At 41.5% G+C, this 21107-nt stretch overlaps 1 protein-coding gene and 1 long non-coding RNA gene across 5 annotated transcripts in view; both read left to right on the forward strand.

The window, feature by feature from the left end:
• Positions 1 to 21107, forward strand: part of LOC113057713 (probable E3 ubiquitin-protein ligase MID2) — a 150570-nt gene that overhangs the window by 97620 nt on the left and 31843 nt on the right. For 2 of the 4 annotated variants that reach the window (XM_026225208.1, XM_026225207.1), the window contains 2 exons: positions 11621 to 11686; positions 13172 to 13267. In XM_026225208.1, the coding sequence (XP_026080993.1) occupies positions 11621 to 11686; positions 13172 to 13267 (162 nt within the window). The remainder of the gene's footprint in view (positions 1 to 11620; positions 11687 to 13171; positions 13268 to 21107) is intronic. The other 2 variants (XM_026225209.1, XM_026225210.1) reach the window with 2 other exon arrangements.
• Positions 14584 to 15493, forward strand: LOC113057714 (uncharacterized). Its single transcript, XR_003277868.1, has 2 exons — positions 14584 to 14715; positions 15319 to 15493. It is a non-coding gene; the product is annotated as an uncharacterized LOC113057714 (long non-coding RNA).

Consider the following 21107-nt stretch of genomic DNA (forward strand, 5'->3'; position numbering starts at 1 on the left):
CATAAATCAGACATAAATGGCTGCCCACTGCTCCGGGTGTGTGCTCACAGTGTGTGTGTGTGTGTTCACTGCTCTGTGTGTGTGCATTTCGGATGGGTTAAATGCAGAGCAAAAATTCTGAGTATGGGTCACCATACTTGGCTGAATGTCACTTCACTTCACTTCATTAGCATGCCTATTATTAACATATTAAAAATGTGTATGGCCCGCGTGGAGCAGTACTGGACTGAAGCGATATCTTGACACAAAGACATTGTGTTTGTATACATGCTAGTTTGTTTCAAGTAGCCGCCTTTCTGCTGCGGCAGAGCAGCACTGATAGCATTATCCACACGTTTTTGCTCTTGCTGCCTTTCTTGATTATAATGAGAGTAATCCAGTTTTTCTGCACTGCCTCATAGACAAGATGTAAGAAGTTCCATTAATATTTGTTTTGTACCATTTGTTGTTAAATGTACATACCCATACATTTAGCAGATTGAACAGCTCATTGTTTACTTTAAGCTACACTGTAAAAAAAAAAAATTAAGATTGCTGCGATTAGTTATTACAATTTAAAATTCAAGATTAGAAGTAATAAAGTGTTGTTTCAACCTAAACAAAAATATTGTTCATGCTTAACTTAAAATGATACGTTTATTTAATTTTAGTTAAGTTGTTGTCTCAAAAAAAAAAAAAAAAAACTAATTGCAGCATTTTTTTTCAGTGTAGTTTGCAGCTGATGTTGAGAAGCGTTTTTCTTTATTGATGCAATGCAAGTCTGATTATTTTTGAAACTGAAATGTATAGTTCACCCAAAAATTTAAATGTACTCGTTGTTACAAACCGAAATGATTTCTTTCAGCTGTTGAACACAAAAGAAGATATTCTGAAGAATGTTGGTAGCCAAAAAATTTATGGTAGTCATTGACTGCCACAGTATTTTTTTTTATTATTATTTTAGTAATTTAAAATATCCTATTTTATATTACATATGAAACTCATTCATGTTTGGAACAATTTGAGGGCGAGTAAATAATGGCAGACTTTTCAATTTTGAGTGAATCTCTTTAATCAAAATGAAAAGTAAAATGTTTGCCTTTGCTAAGAACTATAATGAATTAAGTTCAAATTGAAGTACTAAAACTGAAATAAAAATTAAAGCAAAATAAAAATGTAAAAAATGAAAATATAAAATAAAAGTTTAAAAATAAGAATACATACTAAATCTTATAATGGTATATAAAAATAGTAAAATAAATAGTTATAAATACTATAATAGTAAATAAATAATATTAAAACTACAGTGCTTTCAAGACCTGTTGAAATTGTGTACAGTACCCATAATCAACAAAATTTCAAGCTTCGACTGATGCAACATTTTGAAAGCAGAACAGAGCCATGGTTCATATGATTTTCACAAAGTCAACCTACAGATTGTTGGAACTGAGATTGTTACTCAGTAGTATTTATTATAGACAAACAGCTATTGGTTTGGATGTTCTGCAGAGGCTTTCATGACTCGGCATCTGTCGTCATTGCGTTTTTAAAACCCAGATCACACACTTCTGACAGAATATCTCATGAAGCGCTGCGTGGCATAGAGACTGAGTGTTTAGAGTCATCGAGGCATCCAGAGTGTTTCAAAGGCCCATCAAAGGGATTCTTCACTCTTATGTAGCCAATTAGACACTGAGAACTGTAGTTTGGAGCGGTGATGCAGTAGTTTCTGTGTCTGTTGCTGCTGTGAGACTGCAGTCGTCCCTGTTGTGCAACTCAAATGCCCATCTCGGTCTCCTGTGGTTTGAGAACTAGGTTGTGTCTTTGCTGTGAACCCTTAAAGAAAGCAGCACTTGCCACTCTTGGCATCAACACACTTTTTATCTGCCTTTGAAAACATGTTTACACTTCAGAGAAACTGTGTCTGTGTGAAGTTGTTCTGTATTCTACAGGCCACTGAGTACAGCTCACAACTGCAATGACCGGCAGTGTTTCAAGTCACCTTCCAGTTCAGCTAAAGATTATATTGTTGCTGAGGTCAGAGATTTAGTGTGTTAGAGGATAGCTGCTTCTTAAATCTTTTTGTCAAGATCGCTGTGATGAATCAAGAGATGTCCGTGCAATTTTTAGTGAAGCTCTTTATTCATCTGCTAGTGTGCCTTTAGAAATGATGTATTTATTCCTTGTGGGAGGCAGCAGCAAACAGACTGCCAGAAGCAGATGTAGATATATGGATGGTCATGCACAGAACTGTCTTGATTTACTGTGGTAATTTTGCTATGTTTATTTATATTAAGAAGAACACTAGACTGTAATTGGAAAGGTTGCAATTTTAAGACTCACATGCATGTGAAATGCTTGCAAGATGTTGTGCGATAAAGAACAGTTGTAATTTATTATATGTCATCAACATTAGTAGATATTCAGTGTCAAAGATCCTAATAAATGCCTGTTTTGGAAAGCAGATAAAAGTACTCATACAGTACATCACAATTTTGTGAAAGAATGAAAAATGTTATCTGATAGTGAGATTGAAATTGAATATATTGACGTTGTCCAAATAAAGTTCTTAGCAATGCATATTACTAATCAAAATGTGAGTTTTTAAATACTTATGGTAGGAAATGTACAAAATATCTTCAGGAAACATGATTTTTACTTAATATCCTAATGATTTTTGGCATAAAAGAAAAATCTATAATTTTGACCCATACAGCGTATTTTTGGCTATATAAGTTAATATTTATTTATAAAATATATGGTTTCTTCAATTGAGAAATAATCATTGTATTTCGAAATCTACTTTTTGTTTTTATGTATGTTTTTATTGTATAAATATATTTGAGGGACTGAAAGTATGTATTATAATGTATTTATACATTTCCAGTTTATTGAGTCAATTATCATTTAATGTCCTATTAGAAATAAGCATTGTAGTCACTAAATATTATTTTTGCTGTGTTATTATTAATGTTGTTATTATTATTATTTTTTTTTATAATTTGTATTATTATTTTAATATTATTATTTTATCACTTTATTTTAAATATTGTAATTGCTATATTTGCTTACTTATTTGTAAAGCTTATTGCCTAAATAATATAAAGTACATGAAGTTATAAATTAAAAAATTTTATGTATGCATTTAGCAGACACTTTTATCCAAAGCGACTTACAGTGCATTCAGGCTATCAATTTTTACCTATCATAATCATAAGATAAAACATAAACATAGTTATAAACATTATAAAAATAAATAAACACCAAAAATTAGCTGAAATGGACTTCAAAATATTTGAGCGGAGTCTTAATGCTATGCAAATTAATTTTAAAGAAGACGTAGAAGAAATGTTAGGGATTTCAGTACAGTTGGATCCAGTGTAAAAATGCTGCTACTCAGTTTGCCAACATTTGACACAATCTTGCTCTGGTCGTTGGCATCCTTGCTCTTTCTCAGCACTCATAGGACAGTGAGAGAGATGTAGAAGAACATGTAGGAGAAGGACAGAAGGTCTTTTGATGAAGGGCGACAGCGTGACTCACCATTCATCCACAATTGACTGTTTCAAATGGCAAGTCCCCTGCACACGCCTCCCCATGTGCTCTGCCTGAACAGAGGGAAATCATCTTTTCTTTCGCTTTGCGTTCGAGTTATTTATCCGGGTATTGCTAATCTATGGGTTTATGGATTTCCAGTTGAGAAGGACATGTTTGTTTTGAGAGTTCCCCTTGGCATATCCTGCTCTGCAGAACTTACAAACATGAAGGTCTCAAAGGGAGGTGGATTATGGGAAGTGTCTGAAAAAAAGACAAATTAATATCGACCAATTCATGTCCAAGAAGTGCTAAATGACTATCTCAAACTTGCCTGAACCAAACAAGTTCTAAGCTTCCCACAGCCATCATTCAGATAGGTGCCAAACAAATTTCAACACATTTTTATTTTTTTGTCCGAATATGGTGCAAAACTATTACAAGCCCAATTTACATAGAAAGGATGTGTGTTTTATTCTGCAGAGAATGACAGTGAATGGATATATTCAAGGCACAGCACTGTTTCAGCTCGTTTTTCAGCTGCTTTTCAGGCGTTTAGTGAATGCTTTGCTGTTTCAAGAGAGGGAATATACAGTATTGTTCAAAATAATAGCAGTACAATGTGACTAACCAGAATAATCAAGGTTTTTCGTATATTTTTTTATTGCTACGTGGCAAACAAGTTACCAGTAGGTTCAGTAGATTCTCAGAAAACAAATGAGACCCAGCATTCATGATATGCACGCTCTTAAGGCCTGGTTCACACGGGACGATTTTAAAATTGTCGGCCGATTTTCCAAACCTGAGAGACCCCACACACGGCGATAAAAAATCACGGGTCTAACAGTTTTGGTCGTTCAGTGTGTGGTGTGCAGCCACACGGCAATATCAACACATCACACACGAACCGATTTGACTCCCGAGCATTCCCAGGTCAGGCGGGAAATCTCGCAAAATCCCTCGAGATCAAACGTGATTTCAGAGTAAACAATCATGGCGGACGAAGAGGATGCAGTGGCCATAGTTTGTGCTTTGTTTTTAACGGAAAAAAAAACATAAGAAAAACAAGAAAAGGTGATGGACAAAGAGGTGGAAACAACGCGAGCATGGACTATACTTGCTACAACATGATATGGAAGTTGTTGTTGTTTTATCTCATAGAAATGTTGTTACGTACTACACAGATTAATTACCGTTGAAATTAATTAATTAATTATTTTTTTGGTGTGTTCAAAAAAATAGCAGTGTGGCATTCAATCACTGAGGTCATCAATTTTGTGAAGAAACAGGTGTGAATCAGGTGGCCCCTATTTAAGGATGAAGCCAACACTTGTTGAACATGCATTTGAAAGCTGAGGAAAATGGGTCGTTCAAGACATTGTTCAGAAGAACAGCGTACTTTGATTAAAAAGTTGATTAGAGAGGGGAAAACCTATAAAGAGGTGCAAAAAATGATAGGCTGTTCAGCTAAAATGATCTCCAATGCCTTAAAATGGAGAGCAAAACCAGGGAGACGTGGAAGAAAACGTAAGACAACCATCAAAATGGATAGAAGAATAACCAGAATGGCAAAGGCTCAGCCAATGATCACCTCCAGGATGATCAAAGACAGTCTGGAGTTACCTGTAAGTACTGTGACAGTTAGAAGACGTCTGTGTGAAGCTAATCTATTTTCAAGAATCCCCCGCAAAGTCCCTCTGTTAAAAAACAGGCATGTGCAGAAGAGGTTACAATTTGCCAAAGAACACATCAACTGGCCTAAAGAGAAATGGAGGAACATGTTGTGGACTGATGAGAGTAAAATTGTTCTTTTTGGGTCCAAGGGCCACAGGCAGTTTGTGAGACGACCCCCAAACTCTGAATTCAAGCCACAGTACACAGTGAAGACAGTGAAGCATGGAGGTGCAAGCATCATGATATGGGCATGTTTCTCCTACTATGGTGTTGGGCCTATTTATCGCATACCAGGGATCATGGATCAGTTTGCATATGTTAAAATACTTGAAGAGGTCATGTTGCCCTATGCTGAAGAGGACATGCACTTGAAATGGTTGTTTCAACAAGACAATGACCCAAAACACACTAGTAAACGGGCAAAGTCTTGGTTCCAAACCAACAAAATTAATGTTATGGAGTGGCCAGCCCAATCTCCAGACCTTAATCCAATTGAGAACTTGTGGGGTGATATCAAAAATGCTGTTTCTGAAGCAAAACCAAGAAATGTGAATGAATTGTGGAATGTTGTTAAAGAATCATGGAGTGGAATAACAGCTGAGAGGTGCCACAAGTTGGTTGACTCCATGCCACACAGATGTCAAGCAGTTTTAAAAAACTGTGGTCATACAACTAAATATTAGTTTAGTGATTCACAGGATTGCTAAATCCCAGAAAAAAAAAATGTTTGTACAAAATAGTTTTGAGTTTGTACAGTCAAAGGTAGACACTGCTATTTTTTTTGAACACACCCCTTTCAACTAATTGCCCAATTGCACAGCCTTAAGAGCGTGCATATCATGAATGCTGGGTCTTGTTTGTTTTCTGACAATCTACTGAACCTACTGGTAACTTGTTTGCCACGTAGCAATAAAAAATATACAAAAAACCTTGATTATTCTGGTTAGTCACATTGTACTGCTATTATTTTGAACAATACTGTATATGACAGATATGCCAGAAAACATCACTCTCCATGAGTTGAGGAGTACTCAAACCTTTTACCTTAGAAAAGAAAGAACTGTCCTGAATTGATGTGAGTTTCAATGAGAACTTAAATGAGAACAATTCATTTAGTTCATTCGAGGCCCCGTCAAATGATTTACAGCATCCACGATATCTCCAGGGTGTACGCCATCAGCTAAAACAACAAAACGCACAATAGCACCAGTTGTAGATTTGTTTTTGTTCTCCAAGCACAGGCATAATTTATGGGGTTGGATAAACAACAGTGCTGTCTTTCTCTCCACCTCTGCTCTGTACCCACCCTCTTTCACCTTGACTTCATAACACCACTTTTCAAAGTCTAATGAGAGTCTGGAGGCTGTGTACAGCATTCCTGGGTGGTGATATAAGTTGGGCACCTGTGCACGCTTGTGTACACTTTACCAATCTACAGCCAAATGTTTTGGGCTTCAGGAGGCATGTGATATTTTAAACTGAAGAATGAGACCAGTCTGAACCCCAAGGCCAATCAAAACACTCAATTCGACATTAGCAAGCACATTATTTCAGATCAGTTGAATCGCTGAAAGTGATTTCACCAAGGACAACATGTTCCTGGATCAACATCTTTGTTGATCCTGGAACAACATTCCTATCAACCAATCAGATTTGAGGGATAACTTTTCAGGAAATATCTGTTTTATGCTTACGATCAGGGTTAGGCGCTTCTACACCCTTGTGAATCAGATATCATTTCACACTGATTTTAGGAATAAATTATGGGTAGAGTTCAGTTTAAAGGTAGGGATTGGGTTTAGTCTATATTTTTGGACTACAAAAGATGTTGATCAGGGAACATGTCTTACTTGGCAAAGTGGATCACCATGTCATTCATATCCCGTGTAAATCTACAGCAGTTAATTGTGTTCAACAAGTGAAATGTAAAGCCATTTAGCAGACCGGCCACGTGAGTCAGTCTTCAGCGTTCCCTTGCTTGTCCAAATTGATAGCACTTAACTCATTGGAAGATGAGCCAAGGCTTGTTTCTGCAAATTAATTTTCTGAATAAACCATTTGTTACACTGCCTGTCAAACACAGATGTCAGGCTGAAAGTTGTCTTCGGCTTATGATTACAGGGAGCATGCAGGGTCGGGTTCGGGTAGGGTTCAAAGTCAAATGGAGGAGACCGTATCTTTCCAAAACAGTCTCAGAAGTTTTGCAGCTATAAATAATCCGCAAGCTCCGTTTTGCATCTGAAACCTCTAGAGCCTCTCAAGGGCTCAGGCTTTTTTGTGTAACAGCCTCTGCCATGCATTGTTTTCATGTAGTTTCATCAGCTTTGCATGTCTTTTTTTTCGCTGTGACCTCTACTGTGGTGACCCAGAGTTTGCTCCTGCCCCACATCGGCCATTAACTGTGACATCCATGCTCCTCTTTCAAGCAGATGCCAATATCGGCCTTCCAGGCACGCATTAAGAGGAGATAATGGATTTACTAAAAAAACCATAAGCTTCTCTTTCTGGCAGTTTTCTGGCAAGTGTAGCTATTTAAAAAAAAAACGTGACATTTTACGTAAATGGTCTTTACCTAAAAAAGCATACAAAGCTAAGTCTAGTGTAAACTGTGCGAAAATTCTAAACCGAATTTTAAACACTAGGTATCATACACTTACTGCTTTTTTTGTTTTGTTTTATGGTTACACAGAAAACCTGGGTATTGTGTACTAAGCAACTGAGGATCACACGCTACCAGACGTTTAAGTCTTTTCAAAACAGATGCATGGCAAATGAAAACATTATGTGTTCTAAAATGTGTTCTCAAAATAACAAACCTGTCTGATATCCTCTGACTGATGGATTTATAGTCTGTCCCCATCATACACATCCATCAGCTCAGGACTGCCCAAAATCTTTTTTACAAGGGAAGTTCAATATTTCCCACCTTTCCATAGATACTAGTAAACACAAAAAAGAAAACTGCCCTTTTTTGCGGAGCCTTGTTTGTCATGTTTAATGAATATTTTTTAATCCTGCTCAACCTTGATATTGTTTATAAATTAAATATAATTAATTAACCTCACTAATGTCTGGTTAGAAGCTGAAGTGTCCCTGTTCCTGCAGACTCTGACAAGCGGAGGTTCCTCTGTGTTCCTTTTAATGTCCTCCGTGGCTGTAATTAACTCAAACACATTCCTATTAAGTTGTTTTGCATGAAGCACATTTTCCCTCAAGGGATTTGTCTTTCCCATGAGATCGAGCAAATTCCTCTGACACTCGTCCTTTTACCTTCAAGCTGGTTAGTCAGTGGAGTTTCATGTCTTCCTGTCTGTGGCCTTCAGGCTGATGATCTGTTCCCGGTGAAATACGTAGACGGATAGATAATGTGAGGTTAGGGAAGTATGGAAGTTTATTTCAGACAGCCATGAAATAAAAATTAGAAAGGTAATTGCAACTTATCTCACAATTTTGAGTTTATATCTCACAATTCAGACTTTTTGCTGATAAAAGCTGAATTGCAAGATGTAAACTCAGAATTGCATGGAAAAAAGTGTGAATTAAACTCACAATTACTAGTTGAAAACCCTGCATTTGTGAGATATGAACTTGTATTTCTGAGAAAAACAAGTAATAATTGCAAAATGTGAACTTCAAATTACAATAAAAAAGTCAGAATTGTTAGATGCTACTCAGGATTACAAGAGAAAAAGCCGAAGTTGCAAGATGTTCACTCAGAATTATGAAAAAAAAAGTCAGAACTGCGAGATGTTAACTCAGGATTACAAGAAAAAATAATAATTGAAAGATGATAACTCGGAATTATGAAAAAGTCAGAATTGCGAGATGAAAGCCGTAAGATGTCGAGGTTAAACAAGGATGCTGAACGCAGTAGAGCTTTTATTATGCCACAGTCGTGCATACAGTATGTCGTGCATATGTGGGGAAAAAGCAGCGCTGTTTTATCATACTAGATACATTTGAAAGTTCTGTTATAATGCTACTCTGTGCGGTTGACACCAATCCATTGAAACACACAACATATTAAAAGGTCTTTGGCGTTTCCATATGTTTTCTACAAAACAAAACCAGAATTTGATGGGTTATGATGTCATTGGCAGGCGACACAATGATACTATCGACACCGGTCCATGTCACTAGTTAAAATTGCTTATTTATCTGTATTTAAACATTTGGGATAATGAAAGTACACAAGTCAGCAAAATATTTTACAATGTTAAGTGGTTTTTGGAAATGTAAAAAAAAAAAAAGTCAGAATTGCGAGATTTTAATTTAGGATTTCGAGAAAAAAAGTCTGAATTGTGTGATTTTTTTTTTTTTTAACTCAGAATTATGAAAACAGTCAGAATTGTGAGATATAAACTCAGGATTAGAAAGATCAGAAAAAAAAACACCTACCCCTTCTAACCTCAACAGTACATTTTCATGTGTATTAGAAGTATAGGCATGACTGAGTCAAAGCTTTAAACACAGCATTGTGGGATTTATTTATTTTTCTTTTTGATGGAGAGAAGGGGGTGCATTCCACTGTGTTAAAAGCTTAATGTCACTCCCCAGACAAGCTTCAAACAAGGGTAATGTAGACAGAATTAAATGACTGTCTAATTAATTAGAAGAACAGAGGCTGGTAAGAAACAGCAGTGGCTTCTCATTAGACCGAGTTTGCGAGTCTCTGGAGAGTGCTGGTTTGGAATATTATCTGGTGCAAGCGACATTTCCCAGCAGGCTCTGGTTGCTGACACATGCACGCACTCAACCGCCCGTTGTTAGCGTGGTTGCTGTGTTTCCGCATCGTGTTCCCTGAAAAAACACAAGTGGAGAGGATCACAGAATAATTAAACACACCCACTTTGAAGTCTGTTTTCTCGCCTCGGGATGAAATTCTTTTTCAGGATTTGTTGTTGTTGTAGCTCTGACCCAGAACTAATGGATGCGGCGCACGCCTGTTAAAGCGTGTAACGCCTACTTTGTGAGCATCAAACTCAACTCAACAAATATCTTGTACATCTCGCCTTCCCCCTGTATCTGGGCTAATCTCTTATCTGATAACAAGGTCTCGTCAAACTGTGAATCATTTGGACAAGAGCTTTCCAACCAAGTTTGATTCTTTTGCTACATCCAAGCTGTTATTTGATTTATTTTTGTGAAGCGTTTGCTAATATAAGTAGTATATGCAGATGTAATTCAACTGTAATAAATTCACCCGAAACACAGCCTAGATTGTTAGTCCTTCATATCATTCACTCTCACTCACTCTTTGCTTTATTCCTTTGTCATGCCACAGTGTCACTTTGTGTACTGCAGCACTCTGTTTGTTTCATATTAGATAGAGCAGAGTTTTTATGTGTGTTTCTCTCTCTCTCTCTCTCTCTCTCTCTCTCTCTCTCTCTCTTTCTCTCTCTCTCTGCTCTTCCTCTTGCATGGCTGTGTCTTTGTCTTTGAAGTCTAGTGTCTGCTTTAATGAGTGTGTACTTCAGACTTGTTCAGCCCAAACCGCACCAGGTCCGCTGTTCTGAGGCCACTCCACTCTCTCTCTCTCTCTCTCTCTCTCTCTCTCTCTCTCTCTCTCTCAGCATCCCTCCTTCCCTTTCTTTTCCTTTCCTTTCCTTTTTCCTCTTTGTTTGTTCTTTTGTCGGTTCCTTTGTTTGTCTGTTATTATTTTTTCCCTTTCTTCCTTATACCTTTCTTTTTCTTTCCCTTCCTTCTGTTTGTTTTTTTCCTTTTCTTTCTTTCTTTCTTCTTTCATTACCATTTTTTTCACCGTTCCTTCCTGCCGTCCATACTTTTCTTTTTATTTCTCAATTATTCCTTCCTTCTCTTTCTTTCTTTCATTTACTTCTATTTCCTTCCTTGTTCCTTCATTCCTTCCTTCCTTCATTCCTTCCTTATTTCTGACTTTTATTCCTTCCTTTCTTTCCTTCCTTCTGTCATTCATTGCCTTCCTTCCTTCCTTCCTCTCATTATCAGTCTCTCTCTCTCTCTCTCTCTCTCTCTCTCTCTCTCTCTCTCTCTCTCTCTCTCACTCAATTGGGCTCAAAGCTCGTTCACCCCCGGCAGCTTGTCTTCTGTCTCCTGGGAGGTGATACTTGGTTTTGATCTATAAATCATCCTTGACTGTTCAGTCTTTAATTAATGACCCCCATCTGTCCTTGCTGGGTGAGCTTGAATTTTAAAATGCTGACAACCCAAACAAGCGTGCCTGATGCAAGAAGCCCCCGAGTAAAGCAAGCTATCAGGGCACTGAGAGTAAGCAGTCTGTCATAGACACCCTCACCTGTTCGGAGGTGCTTCCAGCCCATTTACCCAGCAGAGCAGGAGGGATAAAGCATGCAAGAGGCTGAAAACCAGTCGCCGGACAGAGCAGGGGCAATAATACTTGCGTCCATCAGTGGGCCAGACCAGTAAGGCTGTGTGTATGTGTGTGTGTTCATAGGCTTTTCAAGTGAGCCCTGCCAGAGTTTCTGAAGCGGTAATGGAGGCATCAAAGACAAGCGTCGCGGTGAGTCACCGGCTCCCTTTTACAATCTACGTACTGGATGTGTGTAAGACAGCATTTCAGGCCATAGACGGGGGGTGCGGGACGTGCAGGTGGACAGGGTCAGGCTGCATCACATATGCATGAATAGCCAACAACACAAAACAAGAGAACATAAAGGCTCTGTTCTCGCTTTTGTATGCTGATGTTGTTGTTCCCATCGTTTCTGCATGCTTTTCGGTCCGCTCGGGCTTCTTTTTTGTTTCCTCTCATGTCATTAAAATCAGCTGTTCATCTCAGCACCATGTTCATATCTTTCTCTCCTGTCTCCCGCTGTGCGGGTCATCACTTCGTACAGCTGCTCATGTAGCATGATGGGACGGCTCTCTTTACGTTGTCGCTACGATTTCCCTCTTTATCTTTCAAACTTGTATTTTAGTGAAGCATGTCGACTCTTTTAACTAATTACGCATTTCTCTGGCTCTCCCAATTGTGATCCAGTGAAATGCAACACCCTCATATATATTTTGTATGTAGTGTTAAACTCCCTTGCTCAATAAAATAGGACAGTACATCATCCCTTTTACATGAGCTACAAAATGTAAGCGGTTTGTCTCACAGTGACCTAAACTAACAATTTCTGACCTTAAACCATTTATTAAACTTTAATTTAGTTTGTGCAAAGTGTACACTAGAGCTCATGAATTAGGACACCCTCCCCCCAGTGTGAAAGTCTCAGCCCAGCGCACACAGTTTCTCGTTAGTGACGATTAGTGGTTGTGATGTGGAACTAATTTGCTGTTAGTTGCTTGTTTTAAATCGAATCCGTCTTTGTGGGATCTCTGTGGACTCTGTATCATTTATCCATGCGCACCTACACTAACATTATCATCCGCAGTGTTTTTCTTTAATTCATGAAAAAAAAAACAGATCAGGATCAGTGGGAAAAATATTCTGCTGCCCTAAAATAAGTCAATAAGTTAAAATAAGTTTTAGTCCCTTGAAAGCAGATGTATTATGTGATAGTTTTAAATTCCAAATGTAGCCGTCTGTTTTTTTGGAGTGTATTTATATTGAAGGGGGAAGTTCAACCAAAAATAATTGTTCCAAACCTATATGCTGTTGTTTTTAATCAATTTAATGGCACAAAATTCATATATTATAATTGGGTTGTACACTTCCATTGATTTATTTGATCAAAATAAATATATAATTACAGTTGAAAACAGCTGTTTTGTATTTTAGTTTATTTTCGAATGTAATCGTGATGCCATTCATTACTTAAGACTTCATTGTTACATTATCCTTCATAAATCATTCTAATATGCTGATTTGGTGTCCCCCGAAAAATAAAATTTGATAAATAAAAGTATTGATTTCTTAAAAATATATATATATATAATATATTTATAATATCTTGATGGGATGAATGGAAAAAAGCTTGTCTATGTCAGGCAGAATAAGAGTGATTCATTCTGTCTAAATGCCATGTCTCTGCCATTCCAACAGCAGACCTTGGAGAATAACTTAACCAATCTGGTGAAGAGGAACAGTGAGCTAGAGAACCAGATGGCCAAACTCATCCAGATTTGTCAACAGGTGGAGGTAAGTCCGAGCAAATGTATCATTATATTCTTCATCATCAAACTTCCTCATAATATACTTTCAAATCCATGTTCAGATGTTTTCCTCAAACAAATTAGGTTGCATTCAATATCTGTTGCACTTTTGAGCTACAAATATTTGTTAGAGTTTCAAGGTTGTTCCAGGGATGCAATTACAAAGTATAAAGAATAATGTATATTTTATATTTCTCGTTTGCATATAATTGGTGCAGTTATTTTGATATGTGCATGAATGTTTTAAGACCTTTGTGCCTTCCTCAAGTGCCAATGAAGGTTTTTTTTTTTCTTCACAGTCTAGTGTGCCTGTATAGGAAGTTTTTGCATGGCTTGTATTGGCTTGAGTTCTACATTGACATGCATTTTCTGCTGAACCAAAGGCTAGAAAAGCCTCCACGGGTGTATCAATAAGAATTCAGATTGGTAAATGCTGTTCTTGTGAATAAAAGAGACTAGCACAGCTTGGTAGTGATGTGACATATTTATGCACACACGGTAAACAGTCCTTTTGAAAGTCCGTTAGTAGCCTTTTATCTTTAAATCAGAGCTTATTAAAGGCACGACAAACAAGTCTCCAGGGATATATTTAGGCCTTTGCATAATGTCACCTTGAACATCGGCTGAGCGAGTTGTGGTTACTCCAAATATGACTCAAGATCAGCACTAAGACATCAGGCACAAGGGAAATTCATATGCGAGCATCTTTTTTAATGACTCTGTCAGGATGGTTGTCCTTGCTGTTTGAGGGAAAAAAGCAGGTGACAAGGCATTGTTACTTCATTAGCTGAATCCGTCTTGTTGAACCCTGAGGGGATTACATGCGTAGCACGTCTTTAACCTCAGCTGAACTGCACATAGAAAACTTCTGCATACCACCAGCTGCTCTGAGCACTCTATGAATGTAGCTCACTCCTCAGCTGAGAGAGTCAGTGTGGTGAAGGCCATTCATTTTAAAGCATTTAAAAACAGCTTTCTGCAGTAAATCCCCAGCTACATATATTATATTGAGTTGAACACCCTCAAGGTGATTTAAAATGGTTAAACCAATCCAAAATAAATAAATACATTTTTAACTGCATTCCATTCCATTTTCTCCTTCATTATTAAAATCTAGATCAATTATTCAAATCGGAAATGTGTAAGAATGTTCACTGAACAGCTTGTCAGTTACCGAACGTCTCTTTACGGCCAGGCCCTCTATGTCATGTTTATTTGAAAGCCACAGTAAATTATTGAAGACCAGATGCATGAGGTGTGATAATGATAAGTAAGCCAGATTTCAGGGACACTGCATGTCGGAAAGTCTTTTATTTCCTGTCATTTTATTTTGAAACTATAATGATGTCATATCCTTTCCGAGCGCATCACATCCTCATTCCCGACTCCGCATTCTGTGGGATGGTGGCTCGCGTGTGCGTAACCTAATCGAAAGTAAGTTTCATCTTGCACTAAGATGCAAGTATTGCCATCTGACTTGTTTAGATGTTGTATACTTTAACCTGTTTTCATGTTAAGTATATTATATGTATGGTTTGATACTTTCGTGTGTATTTCTTTAGTTAATAGGTATCACGTGAACAAGCCTTGTTAGACTGGAGATTATTTCCTTTACATTATCTCAGCCTTAAGCTGTATTCTCGAGTGCTATATTTCAGTTCTTATGCCCTGTAGTCCCACTGCTAAATCGTGTTTAGCCTCTGTGTCGCTGTCAGACGCACCTAGAGTGAAATTCAGCGCTCCCTGGCCATGCGCCCCTCAGGTGCTGAGCGCATGGGGTGCAGTTGCGCCCCCTTCCACTAGAGGGAAGCGAAGACCACCAAATCCATTTAGTATTCCTACGTTGCCTCATTAACCTTTCGTATGCCTGTATATTAGTTGTTTATGACTCTTTTCAGGTTATTTGACCAAATTATTATATTTCAGAATTCTGATTCCATGTTTATTATTGCATTGGATATTACTGTATACCTTTGTACATGTTTTTTATACTTTTGTACATTGTGATTATTATTTTATTCTTTGTTTCCTTTATAGACCACACACACAGACACCCACACATATGCCTATTTGTACACCAATGATTGTACCCAAACTACAATATTAAAGTTTGCTGGAACAATTTCTCCGTGCCCTTCTCTCTGACCGGAGCCCTGTCAAAGGAAACTGCCAGACCAGTATTATCCCATTCAGAGTGTCCCACTCTATCACATGGTCCTTCGAGCCGGATCTGACAGCTTTCTGGAGACAATATGGAGCCAGGACAACCATCTGCAGATCCAGCAGTGCGTTCTCGACCCCAGCGGGAGATACAGTTACCAGCATCCCTTGCAAACTTTGAAGTTGGGTACACACCGAGAGTCACCGTACTCCCTTCCACTGAAGCTGAGGAACTCGGAGCAGCAGCCCCAGCTCAAGACATCCCAATCCCTGATCCACTTTCATTGCCATCTGTGAGAGCAGAGTCATGTCGATCCTGGGTATCTTCTCGTCGTAGCAGACCAAGATCTCGAGCCAGTGCTGCCTCATCAACTAAGAGGTCCATTGCAGACGGGCTATCCGAACTACAAAGTGCCATGTTGGAGGAACAGGTCAAGCGGATGGAATTAGCAGAAGTGCAGCGGCAGATCATGGAGCAGACGCTAGTGGATGAGCAGTGTACTCTTCTAGACAAAGAAGCCAGAGACGCCCTCTATGAGAAGGAGGAACTTCTCAGAGAACAAGAACGGCAGAGACGTCGACTGGAGGAGAAAGCAGAGATGGCATACAAGAGTAAAGAGGCTATCACCAGGCATCAGATGTTGCGACGGCGACAGAAAGAGAAAGAGATGGAATTGGCGCAAGCAGCTCTTATCACGTCTTTCCTGAAGGAAGAAGGAATTGAGAGTCCCCGTTCCTGCAGGCCCCTCAGTGAATGTGAGTACAATCTAAGGTCCTCATCAGAAGTACAGCCTCTCCTACTCCACTCACAAGATGGACATGGACTGCTCCATTCTACTCCATCTATGCATGTAATGCCACCAGTCTCCAGTATAGTCAGAAGTCCACCTGTCTCGACCAGTCTTACATCAGTCCTGCCCGCTCCACAAGTGAGTGCTTATACTACTACTAGTGTACTCTCTCAGCCACAGCCTACGTATCTTACTATGATTCCTCCTCCAGCAATCATCAACCCAGCTTCGCAGTCGGCTCCCAGATCAGCCGTGAGTGCCGTTACCTCATGTTCTCCGCCACTGTCAGTAGGACAGTATATGGCCCCACTTCGCCAGCCACACATGGTCTATAGTCAAGCCCAGGTCCAATATGTGCCTCCACCTGGTACACCTCTACAGCCAGTGCTATCAGCTGCTAACACGCTGTCCTATCCTTACAGCGCCATGCCACCTTCTCCACGACAGGGCACAGCGCCTTTAGATTACAGGACAACGCCGGGTACAGACCTCATGGAGCTCCTAGTTGCCACATCTTATGGCCTTCCTAGACCTACTCTACCTCACTTCACCTCAGGTAAAGAGTCAGACTTTGCCCTGCTTAAGATGGCTTTGGATAATCTGCTCAACACACATGCTCACCTCACAGAGCAGTTTAAATATCAAGTCCTCCTCGATCACTTGAAACTGCCAAGCGCCTACAAGCTAGCCCAAGCTTACATGTACCATCCAAAGCCATACACCTCGGCCCTCCAGGCTCTCCAAGATAAATATGGGCAACCGCGTCAGCTCGTGCAGAGTGAACTGGGTGCCATCTTAAACTCACCTCACGTAAGATCTGGAGATCCAGAGGCATTTGACAACTTTGCCCTTTCAGTACAAGGTCTAGTTGGCATGCTCCGCTCCCTCGAGGGTGAGAATGGCTATGAACTGCGATGTGGCTCCCACGTCGACAGGCTGCTAAGCAAACTGCCTACTAGCTATCGAGATGCGTTTGTGGAGTACAGCATAAACCGAGGCATCCTGAGGACCGGCACAGATCAGACCTACACGCTTGAAGACTTCTCAGTTTGGCTTCAGTTAAAGTCACAAGCAAAGCGCATTTCATCTCGAGCAGCTCTGATGTTCCAAGACCAGCCTAAGCCAGTTAAGGGCAAAAAGAAATCCCAGGGTCCTTCATCCAACGTGTTTTACAGCACTGAGAGTCAAGCTAAGGTAGCCCCTCCAGATCCTGCTCGCAGCACAAAGTCACCCAAAGGTAAACCCAGTGTGAAGCCTTACTGCCCGTACTGCGACGCCCGTGAACATTACCTCAGCTTATGTCCCAAATTCAAAATGCTCACTCCATCAGAGATTTCCGCCTGGATCAAAGACAGAGGCTGTTGGAGGTGTGGCAGGAACCATAAACCTGAGGCATGTACTCTCAAGAAGCCTTGTCAAGTGTGCAAACAGCAACACCTGACCGTGCTCCACGAAGTGTGTTCCCAAGAGGCTAAGAAAGTGTTAATGGTCAGTGCTGCTCCCGACACCATATACGTTGACCGTCCTAGTCGTCCGCAGAGAGTCATGTTGAAGCTAGTTAAGGTGCGCCTGTACAATGCCGAGCACACTCTGGAAGGTTTCGCTATTCTGGACGATGGATCGGAGAGAACCCTCATCCTTCCCTCAGCAGCCCAGCATCTCCATTTAGCTAAAGAGCCTGAAAGCTTGCCTTTACGTACTGTCCGCCATGAGGTGATCCGTCTACAAGGAGCCGCTGTCTCGTTCGACATCTCCCCAGCTCATTCTCCCAAACAAAGATACCACATCTTTCATGCCTTCACCGCTAGTGAGCTGAGTCTGTCTGAGCATAGCTATCCTGTCAAGTCACTCATGCGCAGATACTCCCACCTGCAAGGTCTTCCCCTGCCGAAGGTTGACAAGGTCCAGCCGCTTCTGTTGATAGGCTCTGACTTTCCACATCTGCTGCTTCCCAAACAACCGGTCCGAGCAGGTCCTCCTGGGAGTCCTGTAGCTGTGCGTACTGCTCTTGGTTGGACATTGCAAGGCCCCGCCAACCTTAACCTCATTGGTGAGCGCACTCACTGCTACTTCACCATGTCTACTAACTCAGAGCTGCAACGGCACGTCGAACGACTGTGGGAAGTTGACATAACCCCGTATGCCAAAGCCAAGACTGTGATCCGCTCCAAAGAAGATCAGCAGGCCCTAGAACTGCTGGAACAGCGCACAGTCAAGGCAGAGGTGGATGGAGTAACAAGGTATGCTACTCCACTACTGAGGCGCAAAGCAAGCCTCACGCTCTGGGCTCCAAAGCACACATTGCTCTCACAGCTACGGAGCACAGAACGCCGTCTAGCCAAAGACACTGCTCTAGCTAACACCTACTGTAAAGAAATACAGAAACTTGAACAGTTGGGCTACGCCAAACCTCTACCTCCTGACACAGTAGACAGCTCCACAGAGTCCTGGTATCTGCCGCACCACGTTGTCCACCACAACGGTAAGGCGAGGATTGTTTACAACTGTTCTTACCAGCACAACGGTCAAAGTCTCAACAGCCAACTGTTGCCCGGTCCGACCTTAGGTCCTACTCTCCTCGGTGTACTTCTTCGTTTTCGAGAACACAGTGTGGCTATCAGTGGTGACATCAAAGCGATGTTTCATCAAGTTCGCCTGCTACCAGAAGACAAGCCCCTTCTCCGTTTCCTCTGGAGAGGTATGAAGAGGGAGGATGAACCAACGGTGTATGAGTGGCAGGTTTTGCCATTCGGGACGACATGTAGTCCCTGCTGTGCCACATACGCCCTGCAGCGGCATGTGAAGGATAACAGCAGCGGTTATGAGGACATCCTACACCTTGTGGAGACTGCCTTCTACGTCGACAACTGTTTGACCAGTGTCACGAACGCTGATGAAGCCAAGACCATTATCAACCGGATGCGTAAACTGCTCTCAGCTGGAGGCTTTGACATCAGGCAGTGGGCCAGTAACATCCCCACCGTTGTTGAGCATCTTCCATTGGAAGCGAAAGCAGCAAGCACCGAGTTGTGGCTCTCTCAGTCTCGACAAGATCCCGAAGAGCCAGCCTTAGGCCTTCGCTGGAACTGCCTTACCGATCGCCTTGGGTACCGCCACAGACCAGTAGAATATTCACAGCCAACTCTGAGGAACGTCTACAAGGTGATGGCAACACAATATGATCCCCTCGGATACCTAATTCCATTCACCACACGAGCGAAGATCCTGATTCAAGACCTGTGGAGAGTGGGAGTTGGCTGGGATGAACTGATCAGACCAGAGGCTCTGCTGGATATCTGGACACAATGGGAGAGTGAACTAATCCATCTTCCTCAAGTGGAAATCCCCCGATGCTATGTCCCATCAGTAGCAGACACTGGGGCACCCAGACGAGAGGCACACATCTTCTGCGACGCCTCTGAAAGAGCCTACGGGGCCGTTGCTTACCTCCGCACCCAAGAGAATCAAGGTGAAGTCCACATTGCATTTGTGATGGCTCGGTCACGAGTGAGCCCTCGCAAACAACTATCCATGCCACGCCTCGAACTGTGTGCTGCTTTAGCCGGAGCCCAGCTGGCTAAAGTCATTATGACAGAACTGTCACTCCCTTCCCAGCAAGTCACTCTCTGGACTGACGCGATGACAGTTTTAACGTGGCTCAATTCCGACTCGTGTCGCTACAAGGTCTTTGTAGGAACTAGAGTCGCAGAAATTCAAGAGCTCACTGAAAACTCGACCTGGCGGTATGTCCGCACCACTGACAATCCAGCCGATGACCTTACTCGCGGCAAACCCCTGCTCGAACTCAGCCAGCCGAACCGGTGGAGCCAAGGTCCACCATTCCTCCTACAACATCCAGACTCCTGGCCAGTGCTTCCGTTAATAGAAGCCCAAGAAGCTGACGAGGAAGAACTTCGGAAAACATTGTTCTGTGGAGCCACCACTTGCTTTCCGACCACGACACTCCAGTCTGATATAGACAACTGGGACAGTCTTCTCAAGGCTACCCATGAGAGCCTTCATGGGGCGGCTGATGACCAGAGCAGCCCCACCATGACAGCAGCTGATGTCCAAACAGCAGAGCTACATGTCCTCAGACAAGCCCAGAGAGAGTCCTTCCCTGAAGAAGTGGAAGCTCTTACTGCTGGTAAGTCCATCTCGAGACTGAGTCGCCTGCTCATGCTTGCTCCAGAGTATGATGAAGCTGTGGGCCTGGTGAGAGTGGGAGGTAGACTACGCAGAGCAGAAGATCTTGACCCAGATGCGATGCATCCTATCATCCTCGATCCCAAATCTTATGTCACGAAGCTGCTCATTAAGAAATATGATAGTGAACTGCTACATCCAGGTCCCGAGCGGGTTTTCGCCGAGATGAGGAGAAGATATTGGATCCTCCGGGGAAGAGAGTCCATCAAGCATCATCAGCACGCCTGTGTTGAATGTCAGAAATGGCGCGCTACTCCAGTGGTCCCTCGGATGGCAGACTTACCCCCTGCCAGACTCCGCTTATACAAGCCACCTTTCTGGTCGACTGGAGTCGATTGTTTCGGTCCCTACAATGTCAAGGTGGGCCGGCGTACAGAAAAGCGGTGGGGTCTGATTTTCAAGTGCATGACGACGAGCTGTGTACATCTTGACCTACTGGAGAGTATAGACACTGATGCTTTCCTGATGTCCCTCCGCCGCTTCATCGCCCGCCGCGGAAAGCCATTTGAGATCCTGGCTGACAGAGGAACCAACTTCCGAGGTGGAGCTGCAGAGCTGCAAGCCAGTTTTGCTGCTTTAGAAGTTCCTCTTCAAGAACAGCTGGCCAGACAGCAAATCGAGTTCCGTTTCAACCCTCCTGGCTCTCCACACTTTGGGGGAACGTGGGAA

This window comes from Carassius auratus, chromosome 39 (genome assembly GCF_003368295.1).
Source record: "Carassius auratus strain Wakin chromosome 39, ASM336829v1, whole genome shotgun sequence".
NCBI classification, from domain to species: Eukaryota; Metazoa; Chordata; class Actinopteri; order Cypriniformes; family Cyprinidae; genus Carassius; species Carassius auratus.